Genomic DNA, 24,275 nt, shown 5'->3' with positions numbered 1-24,275 from the left:
CTTGATCACTGACAATTTTTAAATCAAGATTGGATGCTTTTCTAAAAGATCTGCTTTAGAAATTATTTTGTGGAAGTTGTATAGCCTGTGTTATACAGAAGGTCAGACTAGATGATCACAATGGTCCCTTCTGCTCTTAGAATCTATGCATCTGTGAAAGGAATTTCCATGCACCCTTGCAACTCCTAATCAGTAGGGCAGGACCAGGAGTGTTTGATAATCAGTACCACCAAATGCTGCCAAGACACCCAACTGGAAAGTTTACCATCAACAGATGATCTCTCTGTTTTGTGTCCTGGCCTATAATGTGGCTGAGAGGGATCCAAGATACTGGTAGCTGGCAGGTGGGACTGGAGGCTTTATTTCCTAGCTTGCAGGTTAGTTTTCCCAGAAAAGGAGTTTGGTATTGGGCTGTACTTGGGAAGATCTCCATTGTCAAGTGCTGCTTTCTTTTGCTGGACTATTGCATGTTTTGGGAGTGAGAGTTAGGATCTCTTCTTCAAAGGAGGTGTGCAAATGCTATATTACTAGAGGTCCCAGATGTCTTCTGCTCTGTTTTATTAGACAGGAAAGGTGGGGGGCAGAGTCCCAAGTGGTGGCCATGACTGCTTCTAATATTTCCATAGCTACTACTTGTGCAAAAGGCGGGTCCCTCTTTTGGAAGGAGGGGATTATCTGTGTTTAGGTCCAGAGCACGCCGGCCAGAAACTTTAATTTAGTGAGATCAGATCAGAGTTTTAGTGCTATTGATTTCAGAGTCATTGTGTGTGTGGATGCTGAAATCTCCCAACACAGTGAGATTTGTGAACTTCATCATCATGTCAGACAGCATCTCTGTCAGCTCCTCTGGGAAGCCTTTGTGTCTGGAGGACTATAGATTAACAGAATGCTCAAGTTAGTCTTGTCTTTGGCCTCACCAATTAAGTGGATGCTCTCCAAGATTTTGCTTCTGTGGAGTCTGCATTTTAGCTTGCCTGTGCCAAGCATCAGGCTAGTGGACTGCACAGTCCCCAGAGGTGTTACTATGACACTTTTTGTGAGTACTAAATTCACGCAATTGTATTTTAGTTTTGTTTTAAAAAATATAATGAGAAATAAAGATGAGATTCTCAGGAAGGAGACAGATATTAACATATACACCTCTGCCTCGATATAACGCTGTCCTCGGGAGCCAAAAAATCTTACCGCGTTATATCGAACTTGCTTTGATCCGCCAAAGCATGCAGCCCTGCCTCCCCGGAGCGCTGCTTTATCGCATTGTATCCAAATTTGTGTTATATTGGGTGACGTTATATTGGGGTAGAGGTGTATAACCACCCAGTAATGATCCGTGGTCACTGCTAACTGAAATCAGTAACAGCAGAAAAATGGTTTACGGCAAGGACAGTTCATCACTAGATCACAAACATTTGTACTCTGAGAATAGTGGGTGTTCCTGGATTTATATTTTTTTAGAATAAATATTGTAAAGGTAATCTACAGCCATTTTCTCTATATTGTTTGTAGACAATCTGTCCTTCATTTACTTTCCCTCAACCACCACTGCTTGGAAATAAATCGGTGTATCAGTCAGTGTCTGGCTTTAGAAATGGCAGTCAGCCAGAGTCAGTTGGTTTTTCAAGCATTTGTTTGTGCATCAAAGACAAAAACTGTTTGTTTGTTTTCTGATATTGATTAAATTTTGCATGTGGCTGGATAATCAAAAGGGGGTGGCCAACATCCAAGCAATGGCAACCAGTCACTCTAGGGAAGATGTTGACAAGTGGCCCAGACTTCTCAGTTTTTTTCAAAAGGAAGAGAGTGTTCATTAAACAGAAGCTTCATCAAACAGGACAGTGGTTTACATGTGAATTGATATATTCTTTACTTAACATTCACAAGTTTCTTATAGATTAATTAGCCCATCTGTTGCAACAAATGTAGTCCTGTGTCTTTTGAGTTGATTGTTAAAAGTGACTGATTTCCCTATCCTCTTAAAATAGTACCTATGCTTCTATTGAAAGTAACCTTTTAGAATCAAATAATTTATTTAATCATCCAGCTAAGAATCTATAAGTGGTTTGCAGTAAATAAGTGTTCAACTGTCTACAGCTCCCAAAGTGATTATATCAGAGTGCTGGGATGGGGGATAACACAGGAGGTAAAATCAGTTCTTAAAGAAGCTAAGTGAAGAGATCTCCAAAATGGGTATATAGTATTTGTTTTAGTTTTTAAAATACATTCTCTCTTCCCAACACATAATGATGGTAACTGCCCAGGACAGCTGCCAGCATATAGCAATTAAGCTACAGCTTTTCTGCAGGGCAAAGCAGAATTTATAAAATGAGTGACCTTTATGCAGAGTAACTAACTGTGTTGATGAACTTCAAGTGACAATTAAAATAAGTGTTCTGTATCCTCTGTGCTAACATCTTATAAGGAAACCACATAAAGGATAGAGGATTTTAAAGGTCATGGATTTCTTCACTTCAAGGAGAAAATAAACATTTTTATGAAAGTACAGGTCAGCCACATTATTGCCAATTAAAATAAGCTGTGAGTTTCATGGTTACGTGATTTTGTAATATCATTGTTCCTCGGCATAGAATTTGCATGGAAATGACATTATTGTAAATGTATGTAAAATATATTTGCTTGGAATAATCAATAAGTATTGATTTATGTGGATAAATGAGGACATTGGTTGGTTGGTTTCCCAAGGAATTCTAATAAGATTTTATATCTATTGAACCGTTATCCATTTGTCCCCTCGCTTTTTAGAAGTCAGCCCAACGTTTGCCAACAAGTACCACATAGTGGCAATTATAGTATACTTCTTGTACTTACAGTAGGAACAATTCTGATATAGCAGATTCAACTACATGGTATTTGTTGCCAAACGTTGACTTTTAGGGTGATCACTAAATTTGTTATCCTGAAACTTTTTATAAACATTAAAATCGGTCAGTACAGGAGGGTTGGGAGAGAGGAAACTGTAGCTATACATTTTGAAGGGATCATACAGACTGTAGGGGTAAAAGTTGTTCAAGGGGCTTACATTACATTCTAGAGTGAAAATTGTGGCTTTCTCACTTCCCTAATGGGAACATCCCCCAAAGGGGGCATATTTCTATGGCTTTTAAGAAGGAAGGAACTGGAGAAGTAGAACTGAATGATGTCTATAAGATCCAGATTTAAAGTGTTATTTAAAGCCACCTTTGTTAAATATAACTGATACTGGACATTTTAGTTTTTGTAACTTACATACTTGGAGGAGAAATGGAGGGAACATTCTCCTTTTTACAATTTAATCAATTTTTACACTTTTATCGATCCCTCCCTCTCCACCCCCCATATGGTACTCACAGAATTCCATTGTATATAATTATCCCCAATGACACAATTTGGCCAAATGGCAATTTTAAGGATAGAGACAATTTTTAATCATCTCTTGCATAAATTGTCAGGGAAACTCCTGTTATGCAGCAATGTAGGCCACCTGTCTAGAATACACTTCTTTTCTGGTCACTCTTTATATCATTTGATACTAACCTACCCCACATTAGTACTGAGAAATTTCTATGGAACTGAGGATGGTAATATCTGGTCTCTTAGATTTAAATAGATATATCTAGGTATGTATACTGTGTCTATCACCACTGTGTAGCATCTGAGCTAACTGTGGGAGCGATATGCTCTTGCCATTGAGGAGTGGTCACTACATCATACCATGGATCCCTCGCACATCCATGTAAGGGTAGGCGGGATTCGAACCACAACTTTCTTCTTGAGGTTCTGCCACAGGAAGGACATTTTTACATTGCACATGGGCTCTATATGATCCTCATCACCACCACCAAGAACATGTCTAGGGATGTTCTGAACTGCTGTATGTGTTCATGTAATTAAAAACTGTATCATAATACATGTATGCAAAGGAGCAGAATTAAGGTTACACAAGCTCCCTTAAATCTGGCATTTTCCAACTTTGCAAATGTTTTGCTTTTCAACCTAATATTTTTTTATCAAGGGGGGTTTGGGTTGGTTGATCAGTGAATTGGTCTGAAAATGTCAAGATATTGGGGGAAAAAAAGAAAAAAAATGGAGAAACAAAGCAATTCCATCTTCAGCAAATATTTGCTAAACATCAGTGGAACGGTGGTTATTAGGATTCCTGTGTTCTCTTCTGGTTCTGGGAAGTTTTGTGGGGGCGAATGGAACAGTCAGAAAACTTACAGTTAGGATTTTGCGGTGCTATTTGTTTTCTTAATCTGCTTTGTATTTGCATAGTACTCATTCATCTATAGATCTGAAAGCATTTTTTTAAAGGTGGCATGCTGAAATATTCATTTTACAGATGAGAGCTAAGCACTTACGTTTGGTATTATGTTTCAGAAAGGCAGTGTAGGTCAGTGCTTTTTCTTTTTCAGGTTATAAACTATTTTATTGTGGAAAAGCTGGAGGAGGATCCATTTGCCTGGGCTGTGATTCTTTGTAGTTGTTAGGAAATAAAGCAGGAGACAGGGAGCATGCTCTCTGCAGCATGGCAAGAGGTTGGACTTTCAGACATAATGAGTAAGGGAGTGAGAAGTTAGTTTGTGCATGTGCAAATGGTGATTTCCTAGTAACTCAAATAAATCTGGATGGATTTTCATGGGAACAGAAAAGATGCTTCTTTGACCTCAGGACTATGCTACTGTCAGATTTCAACTGCCTATGGGTAAGCTCCTGTGGTTCTGGCAGAGTATTTACATGGACAATATTTTCTGTTTTTCATTGCACTGATTTTGTAAAACTTCACAACAAAAAATCAACCTGAGGCAGAAACCAAGCAAGGAAAAATGCAACCCAAATAGTTCATTTGTCAGAGGTAGTAGCAATTAAAAGCAGGTGGTTATAATGTAAAATGTTAGGCAAACTCAAAATAATAGGTGTTACTATTGCTCTTCCTATAATGTTAGGGCTTGTCTACACTTAAAACGCTGCAGCAGCACAGCTGCGCCACTGTAGCGTTTCAGTGAAGACTCTACCTATGCCAGCAGGAGAGCTTCTAATATGGGCATATGCCACCTCCTCAAGAGGCAGTAGCTAGGTTAATGGGAGAATTCTCTAGTTGATTTAGCACCATCTGCACTGGGATTTAGGTCAGTTTAACAGATTTTTCACACCACTGAGTAACATAAAGTTTAATTTCGTAGTGTAGACCAGGCCTCAAGTCAAAATACATGCAATGTGTTTGTAGGTTTTGTCCCCTGGACCAAATTCAGATGTGATGTAAGGACAGTATAAATAATGTGAGGTGATAAGTCGTATATTCTGTAGGGATAGAAGTGAAGATTTCTATCGGAAGGGTGTAAAATAAAGAGGGCACCTGAGATTAAACCCTTTGTGGGTTGCATTTCTTCCTACAAAAAGTCACCTTTTCTGCCCCTTCACAGGATAAGTTATATCATCTCACCTCTGCACTGGCTTATGGCAGTGACATTATTTGTAATTTACAGCAACATTCACATCACCTCTGGATCTCACCGAAGTAATGTTTTCAGTGCAGTGATAGCACATGTTCATGGTCAAGAACTCTGCTATTGACAGCTATTGCCCAATTAACACATTAGTTCAGCGATGTGCTCATACTTTGAAAATACAGGCACATGAACATGTAGGAATTTAACACACTGCCCATATTTGCAGTTATCCGTGTTATACTCCGAACACTACGCTACGGGAGCACTGGTATAGGAATACTAATATAACTTAGATAATTTTTTCACATCTTGGCTCATAGAGCTATGCTGGCAAAGCACCCCTAGTGTTTGTGCAGCTACACTGGAAAAGCTTCACTTTGTTCCAGTATAGTAAAAACATAAAGAATGTGTTGGTTTATAGATATACCAGCAGAGGTATACTGGCAAACTTTTCTAATGGAGACACAGCTTATTTCATTGTGGAACTGATATAAGTTGTCGTAACAAAAGGACTTATTGCCAGTAGAGCTGAATTTACACTGGGGCTTTTCCTAGCATAGCTGTTGGCTAGGTTTGTGGGGGGGGGGTCATATTCCTAATCAACATAGCAAAACTTTCAAGTGTAGACCAATATAACACTCATCCACAGCCCCACAGCCTGTCAACCAATTGTCCTTGGCCTGGTCTACATCTAAAATTTAGGTCAACCTAGCTACATCTCTCAGGGTTGCAAAAATTTCATGTGCAAAGTAGTTAGGTTGACCATACCCCCTACTGTAGAAGCAGATAGGTCAGGGTAGGCAATCTATGGCACGCGTACCAAAGGTGGCACGTGAGCTGGTTTTCAATGGCACTCACACTACCCGGGTCCTGGCCACCGGTCTGGGGGGCTCTGCATTTTAATTTAATTTTAAATGAAGCTTCTTAAACATTTTTAAAACCTTATTTACTTTACATACAATAGTTTAGTTATATATTATAGACTTATAGAAAGAGACCTTCTAAAAATGTTAAAATGTATTACTGGCACACGAAACTTTAAATTAGAGTGAATAAATGAAGACTTGGCACACCACTTCTGAAAGGTTGTTGACCACTGAGATAGGTCAACAGAAAAATCTTTCGTTGACCTGGCTACCAGCTCTCAGAGAGGTGGATAACCAACCTCAATGGAAAAATCTCTACCATTGTTGTAAGAAGCATCTACACTACAAAACTATAGCGAAGCAACTGCAGCACTTGCAACTTCTTTTTTCTTATCTTCTTAAGTTCTTTAGTTTGGATTTGACTTGGATTTCAATACATGTAAAGGGGCAATTACTGCAACTGACTATGTCTTCAGATCTTCCTATCTGCAATCTAATACCAAATACCAAACAAAATAAACCCCCACTTTTTCATATATATTTTACAAACCAGACAAATAATTTATGAGACGGAATTGTAAATGTCCTTAGAGTTTTAAAAATGTATTACTTAATTTTTGTTTCTTTCAGAATCCACCGGGACTGTATTGTAAGAGTTTTATCAGGTTGTTTTCTAGCAAAAGCCAAAGAAGTTATTTTCACACCCAACCCTTATCTTCTCTCTTGCATGAACACGATAAAAGATTGCAGTAGATAGCAGCATATGATTTAATATACTGTACAAATCACTTATAATACGTGTTTTATACTCCTGTTTCTATAAGCCCTTTCAGTTCTGAGTCCTAATTTGTGTAATATTCTGTTTTCCTTTAGGTCAATGGGAAGGACCTCTCCAAGGCCACTCACGAAGAGGCAGTGGAAGCTTTTCGAAATGCCAAGGAGCCAATTGTAGTTCAGGTTTTACGGAGAACTCCCATTAATAAAACACTTGGTAGCTCACAGGATGTTCAGCTTGTGGATGCTAGCACTCAGACCGACATCACCTTTGAGCATATTATGGCTCTGGCCAAGCTTAGGCCATCCACACCTCCAGTACCAGATATTTGTCCCTTTCTGCTTTCGGACAGGTATGGTTTACCTTTCTCTATCACTTTTCCAGCCAACCTCATATACTAGCTATATAATAAAATTCCAGGATTGTCACTTTCTCTCTCTTTCTCAGGGTATGTCTACACTACGGGATTATTCTGATTTTACATAAACTGGTTTTGTAAAACAGATTGTATAAAGTTGAGTGCACGTGGCCATGCTAAGCACGTTAATTCGGCAGTGTGCGTCCATGTACCGAGGCTAGCGTTGATTTCCGGAGCGTTGCACTGTGGATAGCTATCCCGTAGCTATCCCATAGTTCCCGCAGTCTCCCCCGCCCCTTGGAATTCTGGGTTGAGATCCCAGTGCCGTATGGGGCAAAAAAACATTGTCGCAGGTTGTTCTGGGTACAGCCTCACCCCTCCCTCTGTGAAAGCAGCAGACAACCGTTTCGCGCCTTTTTTCCTGAGTGAACTGTGCAAATGCCATAGCATAGCAAGCATGGACCCTGCTCAGATCAAGACCACAATCGTGGACGTTGTAAACACCTCGCACATTCTTGTGCAGTCTATGCTGAACCAGGACCTGCAAAGCCAGGCGAGGAGGAGGCGGCTATGGCAGAGCAGCGACGAGAGTGATGAGGACATGGATACAGAATTCTCTCAAACCACGGACCCCTCTGCTTTGGAGGTTCTGCTGGTAGTGGGGCAGGTTCTAGCCATTGAATGCCAATTTTGGGCCCGGGAAACAAGCACAGACTGGTGGGACCACATAGTTTTGCAGGTTTGGGACGATTCGCAGTGGCTGCGAAACTTTCGCGTGCGTAAGGGCACTTTCATGGAACTTTGTGACTTGCTTTCCCCTGCCTGAAATGCCATAATACCAAGATGAGAGCAGCCCTCACAGTTGAGAAGCGAGTGGCAATAGCCCTCTGGAAGCTTGCAACGCCAGACAGCTACCGGTCAGTGGGGAATCAATTTGGAGTGGGCAAATCTACTGTGGGAGCTGCTGTGATGCAAGTAGCCAAAGCAATCATTAAGCTGCTGCTACGAAAGGTTTTGACTCTGGGAAACGTGCAGGTCATAGTGGATGGCTTTGCTGCAATGGGATTCCCTAACTGTGGTGGGGCAATAGATGGAACCCATATCCCTATCTTGGCACCGGAACACTAGGGCACCCAGTATGTAAACTGCAAGGGGTACTTTTCCATGGTGCTGCAAGCACTGGTGGATCACAAGGGGCGTTTCACCAACATCCACGTGGGATGGCCAGGAAGTGTTCGTGACGCTCGTGTCTTCAGGAACACTACTCTATTTAAACTGATGCAGCAAGGGAATTACTTCCCAGACCAGAAAATAACAGTTGGGAATGTTGAAATGCCTGTCATTATCCTCGAGGACCCAGCCTACCCCTTGATGCCATGGCTCCTGAAGCCATACACAGGCAGCCTGGACAGTAGTCAGGAGCTGTTCAACTACAGGCTGAGCAAGTGCAGAATGGTGGTAGGATGTGCATTTGGCCGTATAAAGGCGCGCAGGCGCACATTACTGACTCACTCAGAGCTCAGCCAAACCAATGTCCCCATTGTTATTGCTGCTTGTTGTGTGCTCCACAATCTCTGTGAGAGTAAAGAGGAGACCTTTATGGCAGGGTGGGAGACTGAGGCAAATCACCTGGCCGCTGATTACACGCAGCCAGACACCAGGGTGATTAGAAGAGCACACCACGAAGCGGTGCGCATCAGAGAAGCTTTGAAAATGAGTTTCGTCACGGGCCAGGGTATGGTGTGTCTGTTGTGCTTGCTTCCCCTTGATGAACCCCCTCCTTGATTGACTCATTTCCTGTAAGCAACCCACCCTCTCCCTTTGATTACAGCTTGCTTAAGCAAATAAAGTCACTATAGTTTAAAAATCATGTATTCTTTATTAAAAAGTCATTATAAAAATAGGGAGAGAACTGACAAGGTATCCTGGGTGTGGTTTGGGAGGAAGATAGGAGGGAAAGAAAAGGCCACTAAAAATATTTCAAAGTAATGACAGCCTTTTGGTTGGGCTGTCCACGGGTGGAGTGGGCGGGTACACAAAGCCTTCCCTCTCACGTTCTTACACGTCTGGGTGAGGAAGATGTGGAACATGATGAGTGGTGAGGGTGGTTAAACAGGGGCTGCAGCGGCACTCTGTGACCCTGCTGCTGTTCCTGAAGCTCCACCAGACGTCGGAGGATGTCAGTTTGATCACGCGGCAGCCACAGCGTTGCATCCCGCCACCGCATATCTTCCTGCCTACACCTGTGATCTTCCTGGCGCCACCTCTCATCTTGAGCGTCCCTCCTGTCCTCACATTCACTGGCATCTTTCCTGTAATTTGCTACCACATCCTTCCGCTCATTCAGATGAGCTCTTTCATTGCGGGTTACTTCCATGATTTCCGAGAACATTTCATCTCACGTCTTTTTTTTCCGCCGCCTTATCTGAGATAGCCTTCAGGATGGAGTAGGGAGACTTGAAAAATTTGCAACTGCGTGAGGGAGATTAAAAAGGGAGAGAAGTATTTAAAAAGATATATTTTACAGAACAATGGTTATACTCTTTCACGGTGAACAACACTATTCACCTTGCACATGTGATTTCACTACAAGGTTGCATTTTGCATCTTAATATTGAGTGCCTGCAGCTCTAGTGTTAGAGATCTCACAGACGCAGGTCCGGGCAGCAGAATTCAGCTTGCATGAGTCCATGGTAAGCCATTGTCTTTCGGTTTCTGCAGCCGCCTTCTACAAAGTGCCCTCCTTTCCCAAATACCAAGCAAATCCCGTTCAGTGCTGCGTCTTTCCTGTTAACATGAAGCAGCAGAAACCACTCTCCCATCCAATTCTCTGAGATGATCGCTTTACCCCTCCCCCCACCGCGTGGCTGGTATCATGGAAGATCACTGCTAATCAATCCCCTTCCCCCCCCCACATGGCTAGTAGCAGGGCAGATCCCTGCTAGCCAAATGCAAAAAAGCTCAGTGCCATTCTCCCTCCCTCCCCTCCCGCCGCTTGGCTACCTGCAAGGAAGGATTTCTTTTACACAACAGGCAAACAGCCCAGTAGGAATGGCCATCTCTGTCCCCTTAATTAAATTCCTGTATTTCAACCAGGTTACCATGAATGATATCACTCTCCTGAGGATAACACAGCGAGATAAAGAACGGATGTTGCTTGAATGCCAGCAATCACTGGGACCATACACAGCTAGGCTTTGTCACGCAGTGATACCAGATTACTTGCTACATACATGGCGTGGTCAAGTGTCCTACCATGGAGGACGGAATAAGGCTGCCTTGCCCAGAAACCTTCTGCAAAGGCTTTTGGAGTACCTCCAGGAGAGCTTCATGGAGATGTCTCTGGAGGATTTCCACTCCATCCCCAGACATGTTAACAAACTTTTCCAATAACTGTACTGGCCGCAAATGCATCCCAAGTCCTCAGGGCAAATCAATCATTAAAAAATGCTTGCTTTTAAACCATTTTTAGATTTACAAAGGTACACTCAACGGAGGTCGCTTCCATGGCTTCATTGTGTGGGCTAGTGACTTGGAAGAGCTGGGAGGGTAATTCCATCTGGGTGAGAAAAAGCTCCTGACTGTTGGGGAGAACGGAGTGCTGTGTGCTCTCTGAAAGCTCGTCCTCCTCCTCACCTTCCCTGTCGGCAGAATCCTCAGCCATGGCTGAAATTACCACCGCCACCTCGGAATCCACGGACGGGGTGGAGTAGTGGTGGCGGACCCCCCTAGAATTGCATGCAGCTCAGCGTAGAAGCGACATGTTTTCGGCCCTGCCCCGGACCTTCCGTTTGCTTCTTTGGTTTTCTGGTAGGCTTCTCTGAGCTCCTTAACTTTCACACGGCACTGCACTGAGTCCCTGGTGTGGCCTTTCTCCATCATGGCCTTGGAAATTTTTTCAAATGTTTTTTCATTTCATCTTTTGGAACGGAGTTCTGTTAGCACGGAATCCTCTCCCCATATAGCGATCAGATACAGTACCTCCCCATGCGGTCCATGCTGGAGCTCTTTTTCGATTCTCAGGAGACTGCATTGTTACCTGTGCTGATGAGCTCTGCGTGATCACCTGTGCTGGTGAGCTCTCCACGCTGGGCAAACAGGAAATGAAATTCAAAAGTTCGCGGGGCTTTTCCTTTCTACCTGGCCAGTGCATGCGAGTTCAGATTGCTGTCCAGAGTGGTCACAGTGGTGCACTGTGGGATACTGCCTGGAGGCCAATACCATCGATTTGCTTCCACACTAACCCTAATCCGATATGGTAATACCAATTTCAGCGGTACTCCTCTCTTTGGGGAGAAATACAGAAACCGATTTAAAGAGCCCTTTATATTGATATTAAGAGCCTCGTTGTGTGGACGGGTGCAGCATTAAATCAGTTTAACTCTGCTAAAATCGGTATAAATGCGTAGTATAGACCAGGCCTCACTGAAGACAAGAATGTCTGTACAGTCAGCGTGAAGCAATGGTAACAGCTACAGGCATGATTGAGAACTCTCTTGTTTTAGAATATCACCAAGTTCAATCATCACTGGGATTTGTGGTCTGTCACCATACCATTTTTAAGTTCTCACCCATATTCAGCTCTTTTTACACACATGACTTTAGGAATTGCATCTGTGTGACAGCACGCATTGGTAACTTATAATATTAAGTATTCATTTTAAGGAAACTAAATGTTAACAAATGACTAAGTGTAGCGATAGCCTCACAGCTCTGTCTAGAAAACATCTCAGGAATACTGTCATCTCATTACTGTATAGCTGTCACTGATAGCCACAGTCCCACACTTGTTTCACTGCATCACCTCCTGAACTTCATTCATGGATTAGAACTGCAATAAGGAATCCTGGCTCTGATCACTTCATCTTCATACTATTTCTTCATCAAAAGCTTTATGCCAACAGGGATCCTCGGTCAGATAGATATCTACTATAGCCAAAGCTGCCAAAAGGCTTATTAAGACCCAGAGAGAGCTGGTTTGTTGGCGTTGTGTACATTTCTCCCTTACACAAAAGGAGAATCAAGGAAATTCATTAAGTTAAGGTGGTTATCTAAAGCAAAATGTTATTGAATATATAAAGAGATTAAACATAAAATCCCACGTCTTGAATGACAAATCAGTGTGATTGATTAAATGAATATTTTCTCTGAAATTGTACAGAATTTAAATATTAACGTAGCATATTTATGCAAAAATAGTGATCCATCCTTTTGGACCTCGCCTCATGAGTTACCCCATCTGTCTGTCAACGTTTCCCCTCCACTTCATCCAGTAGCTACAGGCAAAACCACAATCATACTAGAGATTTCCTACTGAACACCCAATGTTCCATGGGTCTTTGCACAGGAGTGGTGTTGCAAAATGGATGCCACATTTCACCTTGTCACAAATACATAGTCACAAAGTTCTGGGCAAGCTGGGTGGATTGTCAGCAGATCCCACTAGGGTAATTTATGATCAGAATTCAAGTAATAGCTGTCTTTGTATCTGAGGCTACACATACATTCATTTTATTTCAGGAAGACCTCATTCTTTTTGTCCAAAACCTATCCAAGGTTCCTGTGTGCTGACATTTTCAAGAGTATAATTTCTCAAACACACTTTGGCAGCCTGTTGTGTCCAAGCTGGAGAAGGCTGTAGAGTGCAAGTTACTTCTTTGAGGTCTGGAATAATTTGTGATCATTGTGAAATTGGCTTCATTTAATGGATTTATTATGGGAGAAATGTGATTAGTACAATGTTGTGCTAAGAAAGGCCCCTTGTGTTGCTCCACTATCTGAAGCTTATATTTGGATGCATGTAGAGATGACACGCATATCTGGAGTTAAGTACATTTAAGAATATGGAAAAATCCTGAAGCTTATCAGCTAAGCAGTTTGGCTCAAAACAGACTCTGCTTCATTCACTGTTCAAAAATAACCATGTGTGGATCTGACAGTAGAATTTTACCTTTAGTGCTGTACTTGGCAAAATGAAATTAACTGGTCTCTGTGCATTTGAAAAGAGAAAAGCCCCAGCTCTTGCCTGGTTGTATTCCTTTCAGACTGTCAGATCACTCAGAATAGCATTCCAAGATGAGAAAACTACAGAGAAGATTTTTTATCGTTTTTTAATTTGAAAAACTATTGTCTCATCTATTTCTGTTGTACTGCTTTGTCCCACATAGCTGCCATTCTCTTCATCCAGTGGAGCATGAATTTTATGAAGGTAATGAGTATCTTCCCAGCCTGCCTGCTGATGCAGATAGAACAGAGGACTTTGAGTATGAGGTAAGAGCATTAGCATGCTGTATCTTTTCTTTTTACAATTACAGGTACTGTATTTATGGAGCTGATATCCAAGTCCTGTGAGAAGAACAATAGCAGGAAAGCTCTTTTTAAAAAAAATTAATTACTGGAGCAAATTCTCTTCCCCAGTCACACCTGTACAGTGTCATGGACTGTTGCATGGGTATAAATGGAAGCAGAATTATGCCACGCATGTCTGGGTTTAGAAGGCTTATTATACATATACCATAGTTGTGTAGCCTTTGCTCAGCTATACACTGTACAGTATTTTAAATAACACGTATAGAAGTTATTAAGTAGCTTTCGTGAAACTATGGAAAATATTCTTTCTTCCTAATATTTGCTCTACCTTAATAGTACGTAAAGAAACCTTTTAAAGGTTTCAGAGAACTGCTTGGCATTTGGAAATAAAATGGATTGAGAAAGCTTTAGTAAATAGGCACATTGTTCACTTTTTATCTTCTTTTTTATGTTCTTTTCTGCTTACAACCTGGGGAAACTGAAGTTCTTCCCCTAGGAACATGGAAAATCAAATAAATCTACTCGGCGAAGCTAACTCAGAACAAACAAACGTTTATTTGAACTCTTAAAAAAATCATTGTTAGGGATTAGTGAAATCATTATTTCTTCTCAATTGGACTTTGGTATGATATCTAATAGCGGGAAAGTTTTGGGGCTTATGTTCTATTTCGATTCCACATGGCTAATACAATTTTAACTTCTTTACTGAGTATGTGTGTTTGTTTGCAGCAGATCTGGCTTATGTCCATCAGAGAGACTATTTGTCTGATAATATTTTTTTTAAATGGCAAATAAGGCAGCCAGAAAGAGAATAAATTTTAAAAATCTTAACTTGTTAATAAAAAAAAGTTTTTTCCCATTTTATCAGAATATTAGTGAAACATTAAAAATGCAGACAGATTTTACATATATATAGAGTCTAGGGCAGTGGAATCATGTCCTCTTTATGACCATTATTAATCCCTAATAATAGCCGGCATAAGTATTATGACAGTGGTAAATGCTCAGGCAGGTTCTCAGTAGCCTGTAATCGCTACTAATCACACCATCATAGTAATTAATTTACTGTCAGCTGTGATTCAATTGCCCAAGGCAAACCCATTGAGTGACTGAAATAAAGAATGTTTCACATGAAATTTAAATAGGAAGAGAGCTGTCTGGCTTCCATTGAGGAGAATAATTTGTTCCACAAAACAGGAGAGGAGAGAATGACTACATCTTGCACTCTGTAACAAAAAAAGCTCCAAATGCAATTTCTATAACTCAGGAAAGAACAAAAGCAGTCCCTATGTTTAAGTTTCTATGGTAAATTCAAGTTCTGTTGATGTGACATACATGGACCCATCGGTAATTTTAAGCATAAGAGGTACATGCATCTCCAGAAACATATGCATTCCTTTGTGGATATACAGTCTTGCACCTAGGTGTGCAGAATAGTATTATTTGCACATGCAAATCTGTTAATTTTAAATGCAACAGAGTCCTGCATTTTAGAGGTTGGAAAATGTAGGAATAAAGTGAGACTTGCTAAATCTCGAACTGAATTAGCTCTTGCCATGGAAATTAAAATAAATAATAAGAAGGTTTCTTTTAGTTATATAAATAGAAGGAGAATAAGGAAGGATGAGGTTGGACCACTGTGCAGAGTGGATGGGAAGGCGATTGAAGATAAAAATAGTCTAGATATGGCCCCAAAACTAAATGAATACTTTGATTTCATTTGCAAAAGTATAATATAGAACATGACTATGAAGGTGTAATGGCTGATGGAAATAAATGTATAGAAATTAAAATTATCACACCTAAACTGGAATGAAAATTTAAAGAGCTTAATGCATTCAAATCAGGAGGACCAAATAATTTCCATCCCACAATAGTGAAAGAACGGGCACATGAGATTGCTAGTCTGGTAGCAATGATTTTTAATAAATATATCTTTCTATTTGGGGGTAATACCATATAGCTGGCGCATAAGTAATGCCACACCTATATTTGAGAATGGGGAGGGAAGTGATCTGGGCAATTACAGACCTGCTAATCTGACCTCAGTGGTATGCAAGGCTTTAAAACAAACTATGAATGAAAGAATAATTGAATTCATGAAAGTAAATGGGGGATATAATGCAACATGGGTTTACCAAAGGTAGATCATACCAGAATAACCTGATTTCCTTCTTTGAGAAAATAGCTGATTTTTTTAGATACGGGAAATGCAGTAGATCTAATGTACTTGGACTTCAGTAAAGCATTTGAGATAGTACAACATAGGATTTTTTTAGTTAAATGAGGGAAGATGGGAATTAGCACAAGATTTGTAAGGTAGATAAGGAACTAGCTAAATGGGACAAGGTAATGTGTTGTGCTTAAGGGTGGCCTATCAGACTAGCAGGTGTTTACTAGTGGAGTTCCTCAGGGATTGGTCTTGGGACCAGTTTTGTTCAATATTATTATTAATGACCTTGGCACAAAAAGTAGGAGCGTGCTAATGAAATTTGCTGAGGATACAATGTTGGGAAGCATTGTCAATACTGAGGAAGATCAGAATATTTTATAAGGCGGTCTGGATGACCTTGAAGACTGGAATGGCAGAAATGGGATGAAATTCAGTAGGACAAAAGTGCAAGGCATACACTTAAGATCTAATAATAAGAGTTTCTGCCACAAGTTGAAAGCTCATAGTAGAAAAAGACCAGGGTTTGTAGTCAAGGAAAATTATGGGTCACCAATATGATGTGGCTGTGGAAAAGGATGTATCAGGTGAGGCATTTTCAGCAGTGATAGAGACACATAAATGCTATTGTACGAGGCATTGGTAAGATCTCATTTGAAATACTGCATACAGTTCTGTTGACCCATGTTCAAGAAGGATGAATTCAAACTGGAAGAGGTGCAGGGAAGAGCTACTAGGATGATCAGGAGAATAAAGGGCCTTTTTTATGAAAGAAGACTGAAAGGACTTGGCTTGTTTAGTCTAGCACAAAGAAGGCTGTGAGGGGATATGATTGCTCTCTAGGGGGAAAGTTAAGGGGTAAATACCAGGAAGGGTGAAGAGGTAGTTAAGCTAAAGAACAATATTGGCACAAAAACAAATGGGCATAAACTGGCTTTGAACAAATTCAGGCTGGAAATTAGAAGGAGGATTCTAACCATAAGAGGGGTAAGGCCCTGGAACAGTCTCACAGTAGGAGTTGTGGGGGCAACCACATAATTAGTTTTAAGAGAGAGCTGGGCAAATTTATGAGTGTGATTGTCTGATGGGGTTGCTTGTGAGGGTAGGGCTCAGCAGCCCTGGGCTCACTTCAGGTTTATGTCTTATATTCCTAAAAGCTCACACTTTAGGGCTTCAGCCAATCATCTGCAGGAGCCAGGAAGGGACTCCTCCTCCCTCCCACAGTGTATTCTTTTGGTCTCCTTCCTCTTAAGTATCAGGGATGGTCATGGCTGAAGATGGGACACTGGACAGAGTAGGCCAGGGCCAGGGGCGGCTCTAGACATTTCACCGCCCCAAGCACAGCGTCATGCCGCGTGGGGCACTCTGCCACTCGCCGGTCCCGCAAGTCCGGTGGACCTCCCCTAGGCGTGCCTGCAGAGGGTCCGCTGGTCCCGCAGCTCCGGTGGAGCTCCCGCAGGCGTGCCTGCAAAGGGTCCGCTAGTCCCGCGGCTCCACCAAAGGTCCACCAGAGCTGTGGAACCAGCGGACCCTCCGCAGGCACACCTGCGGGAGGTCCACTGGAGCCGCGGGACCAGTGGACCCTCCGCAGGCAAGCCGTCGAAGGCACCCTGCCTGCTGCCCTCCCGGCGACCGGCAGAGCGTCCCCCGCAGCATGCTGCCCCAAGCATGCACTTGGCGTGCTGGGGCCTGGAGCCACCCCTGGCCAGGGCTCTGAGGTGGCACAGTGCATTCTCTCTCTCATCTTGACTGGCTGGTTCTTGCTCACATGCACTGGGTCAGGAAGGAATTTCCCCCCTTTCAGACTGGCAATGACATTGGGTTTTTCTTCACTTCTGTGAAGTGTGTGGGTGCAGGTCAGTTGCCAGGACTATCTGGATACATCTCACTTAACTAGTTCCCTGCCATTGTAGGCGACTTGAGCACTGAGGCATCTCAATCCCTCGTACTCTCTCCCTGTGGCACATAATAGTCTAATCTTCTGCAGGCTGTAATACTTTGGCCTCATTTTCGTTGTTGGAGTTAGTGTGCCGTAGTTAGGTTGTGTTGTCTGCACGTGACATACAGCAGGTCGGACTACATAATCTGATGGTCCCTTCTGGTATAAACTCAGTGACTTTATTTTTATGCACTAATGGCTCAATCCAAATCCACTGAAGTCAATAGGAGTCTTCCCATTGACATCAGTGGCTTTGGATCAAGCCTTAATGCCTCTTTGCAAGCACAGCTATACATGTGGTCCAAACTGAGAAGAGGTAGGAGAATTAAAGACAATTAACAAACTGTGTGAAATCCTGACCACATTGAAATCAATGGCAAAACTCTCATTGACTTCAGTAGCAAAAGGATTTCACCCTGTAGTCTCAATATGTCTTATTGTCTCCAAACATTTCAGCAGTCCTACTTAATATCAGGTATTCAAGGGTAGCCCCACAGTAAGTATGCCATCATTGATCACAAAAATATAAGTATCAGCCTTAAAGTTGAATAGTCCTTTTATTTGTTGGTTATTGCCACAAGCGTAACATGACTTTAATTTTTGAGTTAATTTCCTTTGCTGGTACATTTTCATACCAACACTATAAAATAAATCCCTCCTCTTTCAAAGGCTACTGAGTAAGGACTTGAAACTGCACAGACCTATATTTCCAAAGTTTACACATGGGAGCATTCTCATTATAGTCTATGAGACTACTGATGTGAGTGGAGTTGCTCAGATACTTAAGTATTTGCAGGTTTCAGCCCTAAATGTGTATTTATGGATTTGCTAAAATGTTGGCTCCATAACGATTTAGGAACTTTCTGAAAGGCGTGGTATTGGCCCAACAGACCAAAACAGTTCTGTCTGTCTTGTGAATGCATATTTAGATACTTTTCAACACATGGATTATTTAACCAATAGACCTAAAAATCTGTCTATCTTGTAAATACATATTTAGGGGCTTTTTAACATGAGGATTACTGAGCTTGATAGCCTGTAACAGCTCCCTTCAGAGCTGTGATAGCCTGCAAATACGCCTTGTAAACATTATAGTCAGTCATGTCAATGTGATCATGGCCCCTGCATGCTAAAAACCCTAATGCAGTTTTCATGCAAATAGTCACTATGCATGCACAGTGACTGTATTTTATAAATAAAATAACTTAATTTGATCCCCCAACTTCTGTATCTATACAAAGAAACTAACCCATGTTATGGACCCGTGGCCTACAAAATTGATGCTGTTTCTGAGTTAGAGGTTTGTAACATAACCCCATCAATTTAGCATGGAGCTTCTAATTACAACTATTAAATCAAATTTTAGATTTAATTTTCTTGAAGACAGAAAGAGAGAGAAGGGGGGAAGTCAGGCCTTGACTGAGACCTCATAAGCCAAGTTTCAGCTTCATGCAACTATAACGATAGTGGTCTGAATGAACAGAAGCACTGTAATATCTTAGTTACATATCAAAAGATTGTGCTGGTTTTTTGTTTTTTTTTCCTACTGGATTCAGATTTTCTAAAAGTTAGAATAAATCAAAAAGAGCCCTTAGCAATTAAAAGGCAGATATCAAATTCAGCAGCCACCAGAAGTAATGTAAAAGAAAAAGTTTCAAGAAATGCATTGCTCCTTAACTGGAGTCCTAATAAAGACATATTTGTTATAAACTAGAACAGCTAAAGTTATGAGCAAGGCTGTAGTTTTCCATTTTAATTATATCTGATTGATGGTGGTGGTGGATTGAGGTAAAAATACTGTAGGCTTTTAATGGAGAAGAGAATATTTCTCACCACGTAGCTTATAGTTGTCAGCTTTATGCAGCTGCTAGTCAGTTTTATGAAAGGGGGTAGTACTAATTGATAGGCAGGTCAGAAGGAGCTTGGAAAAGCTGGGCTTTACAGCATTATATGCATTTTCTGAGCTACATCTTCATAATACCCTAGAAATTAATGCAAAAAACTGGAAGCGCTACTTACTATATTCAGATATTTTAGTGAGATACTTTTTCAAGTATAAAGTATAATTTTGCATTTTAAATAACCTACCTACAATATTAGTTAGGTACTAAGTGTGTGTGTCTGTGTGTGTGAGTGAGAGATCTCAATTCCACTAGAGTCCTTCTAGTTTTATCAGCATCTTTTTCTAGCTGCTAACACTCTTTTCATGCAAATATATAGAAAAAGGTGGATTGCACTTTAAAGTTATTTATGAAAACCTTCTTAAATACTCTCGTGTCTGATAATTGACACACTTTAGATTGGTTTAGTTGTATATCTAAAAATATTGCACTGCTTAGAGTTTTTATAAAGATGTGTTCAAGATTTCTTCCCTTTAATTCAAAAGAAGTCTTGAGCTGCTATAACTGTGATACCTATCCTGTGATCCTTCTGACAGTCAGTGCAGACTATAAAAAAGAAAGACAGTTAAAAATGAAACAGTGGTATAGCCCTAGGTTTTATTGTAATTATTTGAATAATGCACTATAATTATTAAAGTGAGCCAATTTTAGAACACATTTGGCCTACTAGAGCACAAGGAAATGCATTTTATAGGAATTTTTATATAAAATACGTGAGGTTTAAACAGTCATGATTTACACAAAGACACGTGGGTTTTAGCCCACGAAAGCTTATGCCCAAATAAAGTGCCACAAGGACTCCTCCTTGTTTTTGTCTAAATATAGTTAGCACTACATGCAAATAAGCAGCATAGTGGTAATAACAGAATATTGCTTTACTTTTAATATACCACCTTTCATTTCAGAATTGCAGACTTGCTTTTCAAATATTAATTAACTAATCCAACACCTCTCTAGTGAGATGCATAAATATTATTATAACCATTTTACAAGTGGGGGAACTAAATGTAGACACATTAAGTGACTCACCCAAGGTAGTACAGCCAGTCAGTAAGAAAGGTGAAAATAGAACCCAGGAGTGCTGACTAATAACACTCCTATTTTAGCCACTAAATTACACTTCTCTCTTTTCATTTGATATGAAGGTCACTGGATCATTTAGATGAAGTAAGATGTCAGGTCAGTTGCTGTTGTGCTTGTTTGTTCTTAATTTTTATATGTATTTAGAATCATTCCATAAAAAATGTTGACATTCAAAGCAGATGAAATTGCTGTCATCTGTAGCTGTCACAGGTAATGAATATCCCAATTTACAGATTTGAATTTTGCCTCTAACTAGCAAACATCACTGAAGAGGATACAAAACTGACATTGACATATTTATCAAAGTTATTACCATTCATTATGTTTTAGAACAAGAGGAAAATATATGAAGTCAGTGATATTCATTTTGTTTCATGATTTCATAAAACAAACACAAGGTTACTCCTCATTTCACCTGAAAGATAATAAAAAATTTTCCTCATTATCAAGGCTTAGGTTTTCCAAAGAAAATGAAGAAAAGTGAGCTTAGTTTTTCAGCAGTTTATTGTTTGGGCAACATCAGGGCCAGCGCTTCCATTTAGGCGACCTAGGCGGTCACCTAGGGCACTAGAATTTGGGAGGGTGGCATTTTGCGGCCCTCGGCAGCAATTCGGCAGCGGGGGATCCTTCTGCCCTGCATGTCTTTGGCGGCAATTCGGCGGTGGGGGGTCCTGCCGCGCTCTGGGTCTTCGGCGGCAATTCTGCGGCGGGTCCTTCACTCGCTCCAGGGCCCGCCACTGAAGTGCCCCAAAGACCGGGAGCGCAGAAGGCCTCCACATGCCGCAGATTGCCTCCGACCGGGAGCGCGGAAGGACCCCTGCCTAGGGTGCCAAAAACCCTGGCACCGCTCCTGGGCAACATTACAATACATGGTGTCTATTTTTCATTCTAAGAATGAAGAGCAAGGTGCTTGCAGTGTTTTCCTATTTGTAGAATTCTGTGGATTATAAATCATCTATTTTGATGAATATGTATCTTTAGGCAATTTTTATACTATTAAGATACACTCTCATGTATTCTTTATATGCCCCATATTTTACAGTAAAACTATTATAGAAACATTTAAGCGTTTTTAAATGTTTCATTGGTACTATTGTTCATACATTTCCACCTTAAAAGCCAGGCTGTCTTAATATCATGGATCCAACTATACAGACCTGAGCAGGAAGAAAATTATAACTACTACTTTTTCTTTTAAAATGTCTTAAAATAGTGTTAGTATAACAGTAGTAGTAATAATGTAGTTGTAATATGTAATAGTAATGTAGTAATAATAATTAGGGCTGTGTGTCTGTCACAGAGGTCATGGAAGTCATGGATTCCGATACTTTCTGCAACCTCCATGAGTTCTGCAGCAGCCAGTGTGGCTGACCCGGGGGCCAGCCAGACTGGTCGCTGTTGAGGCAGCACCACAGCAAACCACTGGAGCGGCCCCATAGCCAGCCACACCATCCGATATGCTGGATTTGCTCCAGGACCAGCCATATTGGCTGCTGCTTGGGCAGACCCAAGCAGTCGCTCCCAGGGACCACCTGAGCAGCAGTCCTGGGGGTGGCTGGAGTAGCTACTCCTTGGCAGCCCCCAACAGCCAGCCCTGGGGACTGCCCAAGCAGCAGCCAGTGCAGCTTGCCCCAGGGACGGCCAGAGCAGCAGCCCTGGGGACAGCCGCACCAGCTGCTGCTTGGCGGCCCCAGCTGCAGGTCCTGGGGACCGCCCAAGCAGTACTCAAGTCTGGCCTTGGGGCCTCCCCAGAGCAGTGGCACCCCAGGGTCCCCCAGCTAAGATTTAGTCAGGTATGTATAATTAAGGTCATCAACAGGTCATGGGCCGTGAATTTTTGTTTATTACCTGTGACCTGTCCAGGACTTTTACTAAAAATACCCACGACTGACTCATAGCCTTAGTAGTAATGTCACAGTTCTAAGGTCTAATATCTTGGGAATTCCTGCATCCTGCTTGGAAGTTGGGAATCTCACCTTTCGAAAGGTCACAAAATGTTGGACCTTACATCAGGGCTGAATATTTTACACACTGAGCCTTGGGGGACAACGAATGGGAGAGAAATCTGAAAGGAAACAGAGAACATGTCTCTGCGGAAACTTTTTATTTATTTATTTAACAAGGTATCTCATCAAAGCTTCTTAGAGGTTTCCAATATTGCAGTCAGTCCTGGAGGGCATGGATTAGTGGGCAGAGTGCAGGTGAGACAGTCCATGGTGTGGGACAAATGCAGTTTATCACACTGCTTTGAAAGTATAGGATGGTCATGTGTACATTGGAGTATGAGCAGCTGAAACGCAGCATGGCTATTGTCTTCTTAAATATCACATTGGTGCTGGGGGACCGGAGGGGGGGACGACAACAAAATGTGATATAAAAATGACTTTGGATCATTTTTTATGCCTGTTTTTATGATCAAATGTTTGGCTTAATTTACACTTATGTATTGTACTATGTATATATCATAAAGCAGACAGGCATATAGGTGAGCTGTTATTGCTGCTGGACCCTTAACCTATGCACTTTCTGACTTTTTCTGATTTAAATGTGCAAACTTAACATTGTCTTTTCACAGTATTTTCCTTTTAGCAGACAGATTGCAATGCAGGCACTGTATTAATTTCTCACAGCTGTCTAGAACGGAAACTTTATCTTCAGCAACTTCATTTTAATTAATCCAAAATAGCTTTCACACAGTTTTAGGTCAAGAATGTCCAAACGTGGAATTGTATCTGTTTGAAGAGTTTGAAATGGTAGCTCCCTGTTCTGTTGTCCAGATAAATGTTCTTCACAGCAGATGTTAGCACATATGTTGTATCTCCTGTATTGAGATTGACTGGATAGATGTTTAGAATGTGATGATGAGGCAAATAAATCTTCTCACTCATTTCAATCCTAAAGCAGGCAGTCAGCAGTAATAATGATGTATATACAGCCAAGTGCTGGGCAGTAATTTTGAAATACAAGCAAAAATAAAGTATGAATTTACTCAGGATGAGTGAATAGGTTGTAAAAAGTGAAGGCTAATTATGCCAAGCTGATCCTCAGTTAATTTGAATTTGAGATGTGACAATCATATAAACCTTAGGATTTTATGTAACTAAACTCATCAGCTAGAAAAGGACATATGCTGCAGTTTAGAGTGAGCTGTAAGTTATAACAAGGGCCTTTTATTAGACATAAGGAGAGTTGGGAATCCAGGTTTGGAAGCAGCTGACGCCTACAAGGTTGTGCCTTGGAAGGAAAAGAAGTTACCCACAAGAATGACCTAAGATCTTTGACATTGAGAAAATCCTTCCTTTTTTAATTCTCTTACCCTTCCTCCTTTGGTTACTCCCGTTCACACAGTTTTCCTTCGTGTTGTTTTAATAGGCCTGGCTCTGTGCCCTGAAGTTTGTCAGACTTGAGTGCTGTCACACCCCCAAAGTAT

At 41.2% G+C, this 24,275-nt stretch overlaps 1 protein-coding gene across 2 annotated transcripts in view; it reads left to right on the top strand.

Moving 5' to 3' along the window:
- Window positions 1-24,275, top strand: part of PDZRN4 (PDZ domain containing ring finger 4) — a 394,640-nt gene that overhangs the window by 332,733 nt on the left and 37,632 nt on the right. For both annotated transcript variants that reach the window (XM_030548959.1, XM_030548958.1), the window contains 2 exons: window positions 7,184-7,437; window positions 13,611-13,713. In XM_030548959.1, coding sequence (XP_030404819.1) covers window positions 7,184-7,437; window positions 13,611-13,713 — 357 coding nt within the window. The remainder of the gene's footprint in view (window positions 1-7,183; window positions 7,438-13,610; window positions 13,714-24,275) is intronic.

This window comes from Gopherus evgoodei, chromosome 1, assembly GCF_007399415.2.
Source record: "Gopherus evgoodei ecotype Sinaloan lineage chromosome 1, rGopEvg1_v1.p, whole genome shotgun sequence".
NCBI lineage: Eukaryota > Metazoa > Chordata > Testudines > Testudinidae > Gopherus > Gopherus evgoodei.
The sequence above is the reverse complement of the archived record's forward strand: the minus strand, read 5'-3'. Positions and strand labels throughout refer to the sequence as shown.